General features: G+C 33.1%; 1 protein-coding gene across 2 annotated transcripts; it reads left to right on the top strand.

Annotated features, from left to right (window-relative positions):
* Window positions 1-279: 279 nt before the first annotated feature.
* On the top strand, window positions 280-12,707 carry Agpat2 (1-Acylglycerol-3-phosphate O-acyltransferase 2). 2 transcript variants are annotated; one of them, XM_066403217.1, is made up of 6 exons: window positions 280-530; window positions 11,470-11,659; window positions 11,721-11,854; window positions 11,910-12,088; window positions 12,141-12,303; window positions 12,360-12,707. In XM_066403217.1, exons 2-6 carry the CDS (start codon window positions 11,484-11,486, stop codon window positions 12,557-12,559), a joined length of 852 nt encoding a protein of 283 aa, XP_066259314.1. In that variant the 5' UTR covers window positions 280-530; window positions 11,470-11,483; the 3' UTR covers window positions 12,560-12,707. The 2 variants fall into 2 exon arrangements, with proteins under 2 accessions (XP_066259314.1, XP_066259313.1); XM_066403216.1 differs by having other exon boundaries at window positions 282-530; window positions 11,482-11,659; window positions 12,360-12,705.

Genomic DNA, 12,707 nt, shown 5'->3' with positions numbered 1-12,707 from the left:
TTATAACGACGTTTTTCTTATCATCTAGAATGTTTGAATTATTTTTAATGACTAAAGTTAACGTGTGGTGGTAATAACTAGGTGCGTATTTTCGCGTCTTAACTAAATTTTATTGTTATTGTAAACAGCTCGTTAAATGTAAACCATTTCTAATCCTGAGCGACTAAACTTAGATAGTTGACTTAGTAGATAAATGTTTAATTTCGGAATGCATCGCCCTAGCAGCAGTCCTGTGAAGGCAAAAAAACTTATGGTGGGCGCAAAACTGCGAATCGTTAACGGACAATACTTAATAGTAATTTGTCTCCGAAACCAATTAGTAAGTTCGTCCCAGATCGGCTCGTATCTCCTAATACATTTGCGGTACTGTGAATTGCGTGTGGCAGTACTAGTACAGCTTTAGTTGGCACAGCATAGTTTTTATCTCAGATTCGGCGGGATTTTTGGTGGTACTTAACGAGCCTAGTGATATTACGTTCCTAGAGACGAAACATTGAAAAATACTTTTTTAAGAAAATAATCCTTAAAAAGTGAGTAAATGTTGGGAAAACAAGGGAATTTTGTTGGTTTTTAAAGTTTTAAATGCCCGGTTTATTTCAAGTTTGTTTAAATATTGATCTTCTGGCTTCAGATTTTTGAAGTCAATAAGTATTTTGTGGTAACCTTTTTTTTGTAAATATTCAGTACCTTATTCTGTTCTTTATTACTTCTTTATTTAAGCATAGATATTTGTTAAATTGATCACTCTGTATATTTTTATATAAATGAAACGATCTGTTTCGCCTGACACCTTCGTTTCGACGTCATTCCCATAAAACTGTCAAAGTGACACCGCTTTAGTTTTTTATGGATCGCTCTGTGTATATTTTTATAGAAATGAAACAATCTACTTTCCCTGGTTTCAAAATCATTTATAGTTACCTCTCGCCATTTTTCATATATTTAAGGCTTAGCAAACAGTAAATACAGTAATTGGTACTAAAGATCACACTTTTTATTTGTTTCTAGGTTTTTACGTTTAGGTTTAAATATTTAAGAAATTACAAAATTGTATGTTTTTAATCAAGCAAAAGAGGTCGTTTTATTTCTGTAATAATTTATGGGAACCATTAATTTAAAAAAAAAAAACAAACAAAATGGTGTGCGTTAGACAAATCTGCTCAATTTAACAATAGGTTCTAACAATTTGGAAGGAAAATGTGAAACTCTGCCAATTTAAAAATTTCCGAAAGATGATTAATAAAAGAAATATCTCTTGGATCAAATAATATAGTAAATCATCTCGTGTACACAGCGGTCCAATTACCACTGGACCCTCCTTTCATTTGAGCCACCTGGCATATATTTAAAAAATGAAAAATATCATTTACAACAAAGTTCTGATCGATATTGTGTGACACTTTATTATCGGAAAAAGCGCCATTAAAATAAAGTAATTTGATGTGTTCCAGCGATATTCTATTAAATATCCGCAATTCTCGTTTAAAAGGTAGAAGGTGATCCGTTAGTTACATTTATGACAACCGTATATTAACATGGAATAATATCAGCACGAAATGGTTATTTATTTGCCTTTTGGACTGTAATTTCCGTGCGTTTAGAAGCAGTTACAACAACAATAAATGAGAGACATATAACCATCCATTATATTAAGATTGCAGGCGACTTTGTTGGGCGCTATTATAACCTAGGGCGAATACGTACATAGTTATTATTTAAGAATTTTTTGAAACTACCCAGATTACCTAGGTAGTTTTAGGGAAGTCGTAAATCAACCGCAGTAAAATGCCATAATAATTGTTAGTTTTGACAAACTATATACAGGATGTCCGTTTTTGGAACTCAACTGTGGGAATTTCGGTAATCATACACGATAGTAGGTGACTGCAAAAATTGTAAAAAGCAAAAAAAAATTTGATATTGTTGCGTTGTTTGAATTTTTCTAGCATTTCCTATTGTGTTTTACCGTTCAAACGTTACTCCTCTCAGTAGACTGCAGGTGAATTTTTGATCCTGAGGAAGATTGAAATGTAAGTCGAAATATTGGAGTTTTACCAAATTCAAGGATGTTTAGTGCAGGTTAGAGATTTAGTTAAGGTAGATGAGCACCCGAAACGTGGAAGATTGCTGCTGGAGTTGTGTTTAAAAATAAAAACCGCCACACCGAAATATTTCTAAAAAAACACAATGCGCGACTTTTTAATCCAAATATCAATGTATCTATCGACATGTATCCCTGCAAGCATAATTCATTCAAAAATTTGCAAATTATACGCAGTTCACTACAGTTCAAGAATTAAAAAATACTAACATTTATAACAAATCATACATATGGAACATGTGTGTGTGTGTGTGTGTGTGTGTGTGTGTGTGTGTGTGTATATATATACACATATATACAGGGTGACATTTTAAAAACTTGCAATGATTATATCTTAGGGATGAAAAAAGATTCGAAAAATTCCTCGAAACCGTTTCTATAATTAGTAGGGGTAACCATAATTTTGCACTTACTAACTTACCTCCGTCTATCCTCTAACCTCCAGCCACTCCAACTTTGAAATTTTAAATGGGAACCCGCTACTTATAATGGCTCATTTTAAAGCTCTTTAAAAATGCTTTACGATCGTATCAACTAACATCACTTTTGTACAAGCAGTTATCGAATTATTAAATAGGAAAAGGAATAGATTATAATAGTAATATAAACACTAAATGGCACAAAGAACAATTTTTTAGCGTTTTCTGTAAAAATGCGAAGACTCAGCTATGAACACTCTAATATCATTTGATAGGTAACTAAAAATCGCATTTCCTAGTAAGTTAAAAAATATGACGGTGTATTCAAATTAATCAAGTTATAATCAGTTAAAGTTCTTATTTGATTAGCTTCAATGTTTGGACACCCTGTACAAGTAGGCAAGTTTTTTATGATTGGAATATAAAATATGTTCTATTGTTATACTTCACTGTAAATTATGCTTACACAACTTAAATAGTTCTGAAGTATTTAAAACATGAAAATTAGATTAAATTTTGATCAAATTTAAATTATTTAAAATACCTTAAGTTTTATGCATTACAAACCTTATTGAAACGGATACTTATTTTGATCGGAGAATCTAAAAATGTAATAACACACAGGGGGTTCCATTAAAAAAACATAACTTTAATACTTTGAGGGATTTTGGAACACTCTGTATAATATGAAAATAATTTTAAAAAGTAACCATAATAGACCCCCATATAGCTCAAAAATAAAACTTTTTGAAACCCTCGTATTTTGGCCACAATAGTCCGTGCCGTATCGCATGAATAACCCTGTATACATATATAATATCTTTGAACTATAGTGAACTGCGTACCTATTGAAGTTTGAGTCCAATTTTTTGAATATCAACCTTGACGACACCACTTGAATCATCCATTTAAAATTTTAATCTTAAGGATTAAAAGATATGACGACCGATGTGTTATTTGAGGTCAAAATCCACTTTTGTTACATTTTTATGTCTACATGAATTATATTATTGTCTTTCAAGCCGTGTTATTAGATACCTTGATCAGAAATACTCATTTGATATACTGGGTGTTTGGTTAACCGATACGCGCCCAAAAGAGGGTGGTATGTAAGATGATTTGGACGTATTTGGCCATATGTATTATTATAAAAAGTGTCAAGTATTTCGAGATATTATCATTTTTCCCGATTTTTTCCAAATTCGTTGTTTACTTCCATATAAGTTACAATCGAAATTTAGTTGAACATTTGATCCCACTGTATCTTTTTTTGTATAAATTTGAATAGGTATTTTATCGATACCAAACATGTATCGGTATCAATGGGATCTACGTATAGAAGAAAATTCTGGCTCTTTTAAAGTCCAAAAGTGAATTTCTTGAATATAAAACATCGACCTTGTAAGCGAATATAAAGAAAGATGCGAATGCAAGAGTCGTTCAAATATCTTTAAAAACTTCTTTGACCATTGCTTGTTCAAATGATGTATTGCAAGACTCAGGCTTAATGTTGCATAAGATATTTAATTATGTATACAGGGTGTCTGGTTCTCGATAACCATAAAAACTGCACAGTCAGTTGATCATGTTTCAATTTCCGTATTTAAATGGGTTACACAGTCCACTATGACTCTAGTGTTTCACTGGAAGAATTTTAATATTCTTTACTCAAACAATTGAGCGCACTTTACAACCTGGTCATAAAACTTAATTTGTTTCTAGCGCTACTGACCTGGATGGTGGAAACACTGCATTTTCGGTAAAACTGCCAAAATAATCTTCAACGTATAAAGACGATGCACAAAACAGCATTTATTAAATTCGATGGTTTCTTTTCGGACCTCGCAGTGACCTTTAACATTGACTTACAACTGACTCAAGCAGGAGCCTCTATGAATCCTATCTCTAATAAAGTGAATTTCAAGAACACCGGCACAGGCAAAGTAAGAGACCACGTACAGAACTACATACTCTCACAGACACAGCTTATATCGATCGAAAATCGGTAACAACAAATTTCATCGTCCATAGAGGCACTTTCGCCACTACTAAGCAAAACTTTTCACCAGCACTTGCTATTTAAATTTATATTGAGGCTAATCAAACAAAAAAGAGACGTATATAGACTTTGTACACACAAGAGACAACATACTTAGAAGGATATTTAACAACCTCAACAGGAACATATGACAAGGATGCGCTGTATCGACAAGAGAAGTGGTTGGAGGCATGCCAGGAAATTGAAAAGGATAAAAGGGAAAATTCTCACAGAAAATTAAAAAATTATCACGGTACAAAGAAACGTACACAATGGGTACTATTAACGAAGTAGGGACAGAGTTGTAATCAGACAAAGAAAAGCTGATGTCTTCGCTAGACACTTTCAGAGAATTTTTGTAACCGCGACAAACACCAACTTTGACAACTCAAATTGGGATCTGGTGAACTACTGGCATGACAACCACTTTAATAACTCAAGGGACTATGCTCACGAATTAATAACAGATATTGAATGCCATGAAGCATTAGCACACCTCAAAAACTCAGCTTCCGGAAAAGACAAAATAAAGAGTAAAGTACTCGAAAATTTGGTATCTCAAACGCATGGTCTTATTCCGAAGCAACGTAACGACTGTATTACAACCAACATAGTGCCAAAATCATGGAAGGAAGGAATAATAATACTTATTCCAAAAAATAGAACGGACAACTCAAACAAAAAATTAAAGGCCGATCACACTGCTTCCTATACTAAGCAGGTTATTTGAACACACTAAAAAACAGATTACAAAAACTAATTGGCCAACAGATCCCAAAATATCTATTTGGTTTCAAGCCAAAGCATTCTACTATTCACCCATTATTTAATCTGATTAACAGTATACAAACCACACACCTTAAAGGTGGAAGAACAGCTAGTCTATTCTTGGATATTAATAAGGCTTTTGACAGTGTTTAGCACAAGGGACTACTGTACAAACTTCAGATCCCAAAATATCTACTTTACACTATTAAATCCTGACTTAGGACAGACAACTAGAAATGCGAATCGATGATACCTTTTCCTTCCCATTTTCCCGGGAGCAAGACCTTCCGTAGTGTTCACCACTGTCACCTCGCCCAGCCTCGCAACCAGCCCAAGAAAATCCAACTCCTTGCAATTTAAACTAGGGTTCTATCTCTATTAATAACAAAGTTAAAAAAGGTGTGCACTTAATTTAGTACACCCTATATACTGCTACAACATATACAATCACAGCCGGTTAGGCAAAGGACAAATAGACAAAAATGCATACATGTATACTACAGTACGCTGATAACATTGTTATTATTGCACGTGACAAAACTACCAGTAGAGCGATGGGGAGACTTCAAAATCTCACAGGCAGTTCAATTTCATGGTTCTACAAACGGAGACTGACTCCGAACACCACAAAAAACTCACTGCTACTTTTAAATCACCAGATTGAACCAGACTATTCATCCATAACTGTAGACAATCACATAAACAGACCTACAGTAAACGTGAAATTCTTGGGAATAACAATCGATCCAAGGCTGAAATTTACTAAACACTTACAAAACATTAAAATTGAAATTATTAAAAGAAAAAAGCATTTTCGATCACTAACGTATAAGAGCAAGGTAACCGGCATATTAACAACAACAAAAATATGGAAAACTATCTGTCGACCACTATTAGACTATGGGTTCAATACAAAAAAGTATTAGATGCTAGAGAGTAAAAAAATAGGGCGACTTAGCTAAACCTATACAAAAGTTGCTTATGTTTATTCAACAAGGTGTCGGAGTCATTTTTTAATACAAAGTAAATATCTTTGCACAACAAGAATTCTTTTTTTACATTCATGCTTATCAGTCAAGTACTTTTCAGTTTATTTTGATTAAATTTGATAAAATTTTTGTTTAGTTGAATTAAAAAATTGTGGTATGCTATTATTTGGGGCGTTTTATCAAGTGAAACGTTTGTGAGTAGATAAATTAAAAACATTTAAACTCATCAGTATGTGATTTGGGTGTAAATCTGTATTAATTTTTTTTGTTGTTTCTCTATTAGTTGCTTAAGCTGCTTTCATTATTTCTTGTAACAGATTTGTGTCTATTAAAAAGGGATAGGGTACGACGCTTTATATGTCTACTGGAAGTTTGAGTCTAGTATAATTTAGATTCATAGAAATAATCCATATTTCTTAAAGGAATGATAAAAGATTACAATGGGTTAAATATGAATACAATAAAATTCTTGTTTAGTTGTCCTAGGAGGAATCAGACTTCACTGCTCTTCAAGCCATTGCTACCAGAAAAGCAAATTTTTAGATATACTCATACCATAAATACATCTCAAAAAACTTGATCGGTTGCAAAGAACCATGTCAGTCTGTTTCATAGTCAAGAACGACACTGTCTTAGTGCCCTATGAAAGTCATATTAGGAATAACTTCCACAAATCTCTCTCACATGGGGAAACATAGAGTGTAATATTCTACGAATTTGAAGTTTATTAACATTATGGAGAAGGATCTTCGTGGAAAATTCAGGCTTGAATTTTTATTTCAAATGATTGGACCTAAGCGTTGTTTGGCTATTCTCCAAAAATCGGACGTAACACACAAGACCTGAAAGCACTCAGCCTTATCACTTCTGCTGATGCGTTTGGAAAAAATGCTGTATGAGTAAATGAAGGAGGGTGCTTTCAAAGTGCTTCTTTTTAAGGCTAAAGAATATGCTTACCAAACTAGCAACTCTGTAAAACTAGCACGCAACAACCTGGCAAGATCGGTCAATCAGTGGATTCTAAGAGTTTGGGGAATTTTATTTTGATATTCCGGTTCTGGTTCTCGGGGGCTTGCTCGAAAAGAGATGAACGCACTTTAATACTTTAAACACATAGTTATTATCCCCAATCATAATTTACAACTATTTTAACTATATTTCAGTTATAAATAGAACAAAAGCAACGATTTTCTAAGTAAAATCAAAACAATTATTTTTGAGGTTATGATGAAACAAAAGAAAAAGACGTCTGGGAAAATCTGGTATATTATCATCCCGTCTTTCTCTAATCCGTACTACGTGATATCCGAGACAAGGATGACAGGAACGAAGGAATTTCATATTACATATATTGCGTCCTTATCCAGCTTTCGTCTCGATGTTTTCGTTCCCTGTCTTATCTGCGGTGTCCGACTGACCCATATACTTTTGGGGTTTATTAGGTAAATAGCCCCTTAATTGGCGCTAAAATACTTGACAGTGGAATGTTTAGAATATAGGTCAGTGCAGGTATATAGGTCAACACAGGTATATAGGTCAGTACAGATGTACTGGATATATCTGGTTTTTGGGGGCCTGTTTGTTTTCTTTGAGCTGGCGCTGGTAGTAGAATATCTGCGGCACTTTTTTATTACTTTTAGGAGGTTTAGGAAGGGTAGTTAGAGAAGGTTAGGAGTTAGAGAGGGTTAGGAAGGGAGTTTAGAAATAGTTCTGAATTAATTTTTTTTTAAACTAAAAGAGTTAAATACGTAAAACTTTATATCATTGGAATCAGCTTAAAGAGGGGCAGTTGATCAGCATGCACATAAAATACAAGTATTCTATTACATAAACGTAAATTTGGATTTCTGTATTAAAATTGGGGAGTTGTAGGAAAAATTGTAATTATGCATTGAATTTCTCTCAGAAATTTAAATAACTTTCATCGTGATAAGAGTTCAGATCGGAAAACTATATGCTGGCTCAGGTTGACATTTTTCCAGTGAGAAGAGTCATTATTCAATCGGTGATCGATTAATCATTATTATATACACGGTGGTTCATGGAAAACGAAACAGACGAGTTTGTGCCCTGGAAACTTTTTCCTGTAAACGTTGAACCACGTTAATTTTATCTTTAAGGGGACCAACTTTTGCGATATAATTCACTTCCTAATTGTTTCACCCCTTTGTCCTGTGATTACACCTAAAATGTTAATGGAAACGATAAAGCAAGTGATACCTCATTTGAAAGGTTTTGCTTCCCTGCATTTAGTGCGATTTTTTTAAAAGTTTTATCACGTCGTTTGAAAATGATTCATATTTGAAATTGCAAAAACGCATTTCACTAATTTTGATAAGAACTAGTTTCGATTCTCATTTTTTCATAAAACAACTCTTGTTTTTGTTATTTTAAGAAAACAAAGAATAGGTACTATTGGTTCTAAATTGAGAGATAAGGTTTATTTAATTAACTAGATGCTCTAAGTGTTCACTACCAATTTTGATACAGTAGTACTAATCTTGTTCAAAATGAGTCCTAATATTTTGGAACATTTGTGGAGTTATCAGATCGCATTCTTAAACATACGAAGTAGCAGTTCTTCCACAAGCTTCGATTCGGTTGCATAGAATTTGCTTTTCAAATGCCTCATAGAAATAAGTCTAATGGACTTAAATCTGGAGATCTAATCGGTTACTCTCCAGCATCTCTTCGTTCAATCCATTGCTCTTAAAAATATCTGTCAAAAAATTCCATAACACTCTATGTATAATGAGGTGGAGCTGTATGTGGTTGGAACACCTATTTGTTTTCTTGATAGCGGTCTTAATGTTCAATAATATTAACAAGTAAAGGGTAAACAATATCCTTCAATAACTCCAAATACGTCTTCCCCGTCAAATTGCCATCAAGAAAAGATGGTTTAATTAAATGATCCCTAAAAATGCCTGTCCATACATTCAATTTTTGAGAAGCTTGAGCGTGGGCTTCCTGTAAAATTCGTGGATGATTATCTGCCCAATACTGACAACTATGATACTTGACAGAGGAATTACGAAAAGAAAATTTCAATCTTGGTAGCCTTATTCCTGACTTAAAATTTACGTTTAGGATTCTGTTTCTTGTTGCCTATTGACCCAATTTATCGGAATTTTGCAACCAGCTCTAATAGATTGTTATTATTATTATATTATTTTTATCCAGTGTTTGTCTGATTCTGTAATAGAGCTAGAAAAAATGGTTAAATGGGGAAAGTTGAAGGCAATTAAATGACCAGTTCAGTGCCATTTTTAAAAGTACTTTAGGTGTTTCGTTTTTGAGTTATTTTCAAAAGACTAAAAGTGTTTCCCAAAAAAACAAAAAACAATTCCAAAAAAAATTTGAAAAGCGTTTAAATTTTGAAAGAATTTAATTGTTTTTTAATTTTAATGTTTTAATTGATTTTAGTGAATAAAGCATTTTTTAGCTAATTCTTTATTTACTTTTTCATATATTTTCTTCTTTCCTTTCTTTGTACCTCCGTTTCTTTCAGATTTTTTGCGGTAAATAATTTTAAATTTGACGGCTTAACAGAGATCATGGGATTAATCAGCTTGTTGATAGTATTTAAAAAAGCTTCTATTTCCAAAGAATTGATATCTGACAGTTACCGAAATTAAACATTTTTCTCTTTTTTTTTAATAATTCTTAAAAAAAGAAGATAATGTAATTTCCCATCTCAGCGATCCAGCGAAGATTTACCACACCTCTCTCATTTCTTACATTGTTGCTTGTGCCTTTGAATTGACTTTGTTTTATTATATAATAGTTTTAGATTTTTTTATTAGAGTAAAGTTTACTATGTTCGTCTACGCATATAATTCCACAATTTTTTAAATCTAATTATTGACCTATAAACACTCAAATGAATATTATGAAGTTGATATTTTAATTATAGATCGAATAATATTATGCACTTTATAATTTCAGGTCAATGTCTGTGTTTATTTTATTTTTAGCCTTTCAATAATTACTGCATACATACGTGCCTCTGGAAGTAGTTTTTCATTATTAAAACTAATTTACATGTTTTCTATGAAAATTATTAATTAGGTAGTACAGGTAGTGCGTGTTTTGAATGGTCAGGTAAACAGTTTTTCTTTATCTTTATTTTCGAACTTTAATCTTCAGAGGTACAGGTGACATGAGCAAGGTCAATGAGAGAAATCTTAAAGTCGTACCTGAAGTATTTACATCAAGTATCTATTTAGATATAATGTGATATTTTTTGTATGTTTATTAAATGAGTATTAAACAATAAGTATCAAGTAGGTAATTGATTAAGTATTTAGAAACTAATTATTAAAATGCTAATCATTTTCATTAGCTTTATAAACGTTAGAAAATGTATTTATCCGTTAAAATTCAAGATTTTGGGCGTTATACAGTGTGGCCAAATTGAGATTACTTGTCTAGGCATCTTCAAAACTTTAAGCTAAGAGCTGCAAAATTGGTACAACAGGAAAATTGGTCAGAATTTAACGGCCAGCTCGACGCTGTTTTGAAAACGATTTGGAATTATTTAAAACAAAAACAAAAAATTTGCTTTTTCGGAAAACTTTTCGAATCTGGTAAAATACTGTCAGGGCAACTTTTTGAGGCTCATCCACCTCTCCTTTTAGTTTCGACATTTCGGTTCTGAGATCATCCTCAAGTTGATCGTAACTGGAAATTGAATGACGTGTAGACAGCTCGCAACAAGTTTGCAAAAAATATTTTAAATTTGGAAAATTATTACACACAAAGTACAAAATTATATTTTTATAAACGCGAAAATACCCAAAAAACCAAAAAAAAATTAAATCGTTTTCAAATCAGCTTTTCCCAGTTAACCATTTTCCTATTTCTTGCAGTTTTCGGGATACCCATACATGTAGCTCATTGGACCACAGACTTTACATAATGCAAATGCATAAAGTCTCATTTATTGCTCAAAACATGCGACAATTTCTGATTATCATTGAACTTACTGATCCTTTTTAATTGAAATGAGTTTTGTGGTGCTCGTACATGTTGAAAATGTGTGCAATTAACTGACCTCAAGTATGACCTAACACGTGAACCAAATAAGCTTTATCATAATACAAAATATTTACTTTAATAATGATATAATATATTAACAATTATTTGATTTAGCTTATTGCATAGAAATGGGACTTCTGCTGTGGTGCGTTGCAATACTACCTCTCCTAGCCCTTATATGGCACTTCAGTGCTGCAGGAAAATACTTTATAAAATGGGGCCTTTTTGGCATAATATCCGTTCTCATGGCCACACTTCCCATACCTTTAATGCTGCTGAACCCTAGAAGTCCTAAAAACGCTTTGTAAGTACCCCAATTCTTCCTAATTAACACTTTATCATTAAATCTTAACCATCTTTTGAAGAATTCCTGCTGCAGGTCTCAGAGCTTGCTGCAGATTTTTAGGATTGACATTGAAAGTTGAAGGTCAAGAGAATATTGTCAAAAATTCTGGATGTGTAGTTCTCATTAATCATCAAAGCATGTTAGATCTAGTTGGTAAGTACCAATAGACCCAATTTTTTTAAAATTTCTTTTGATTATTGGCATTCAGTACTGGCGTGCCTGTGGCCTGTAATGGATAACTGTACAGTAATATCCAAAAAGGAGATTTTTTACATCCAGCCCTTTGGCTTGGCTTCATGGCTCTGGGGTACCATCTTCATCAATAGAGGCTCTAAAAACGCTCAGGACGCTGTTAACGAGACTGGGGCTATAATTAGGCAGAGGAAGGTTTGTGGATTTACAGGCAAAATCCTAAAGGTGACTTTAACGATGGTTTTAGGCCAGAGTATTAATGTTCCCCGAAGGAACTAGGAATCTAGGGAAGAAAGAACTTTTGCCCTTTAAAAAGGGGGCCTTCCATTTGGCTCTTTCCTCACAAGTTCCCATTCAACCCGTAGCAGTGTGCCGCTACACATTTTTGAAGAACTTCAGTTTTGGGATTGGTATAAGTTCAGTTCATTATTCGACAGCTTACGATGAATAAGTTTTTTGTTCACAGGGCAAATACGAATCAAAATTTTGCCATCCATCCCTACTGAAGGATGTACCAAGGAGGATCTCCCAAAATTGATGGACAAAACGTATGAGGTTTTGTCTAAAAACGTGAACTATCTTTCCGGTGATGAAAAAAACGAAACCAGTAACGGACATAGTAAAAGTAACAATGAAATTCGTAGCAATCGTTACTCAAACCAGTAGCCGAGCAGTCAAAAATCGTATTTGTACTGCCTACTTGTACTTCTCTGTTTCACCTAAGATTAGTGGACTGTTGACTGACTTAAATTTAATTATTTTTTTGTTAGATTATTATTAAAATAGTTGTTATTGAAAATGTAAATTATAAATA

The sequence above is a fragment of the Euwallacea similis genome, chromosome 28 (genome assembly GCF_039881205.1).
Source record: "Euwallacea similis isolate ESF13 chromosome 28, ESF131.1, whole genome shotgun sequence".
Classification (NCBI taxonomy): Eukaryota; Metazoa; Arthropoda; class Insecta; order Coleoptera; family Curculionidae; genus Euwallacea; species Euwallacea similis.
The sequence above is the reverse complement of the archived record's forward strand: the minus strand, read 5'-3'. Positions and strand labels throughout refer to the sequence as shown.

What these genes read in the sequence shown, in the direction of transcription:
- Agpat2 (XM_066403217.1), top strand. Translation starts at nt 11,484, where the DNA reads ATGGGACTTCTGCTGTGGTGCGTTGCAATACTACCTCTCCTAGCCCTT. An exon ending in CTATAATTAGGCAGAGGAAG is followed by an intron (nt 12,089 to 12,140) that starts GTTTGTGGATTT and finishes CGATGGTTTTAG; the next exon opens with GCCAGAGTATTAATGTTCCC. An exon ending in GAACTTCAGTTTTGGGATTG is followed by an intron (nt 12,304 to 12,359) that starts GTATAAGTTCAG and finishes TTTTGTTCACAG; the next exon opens with GGCAAATACGAATCAAAATT.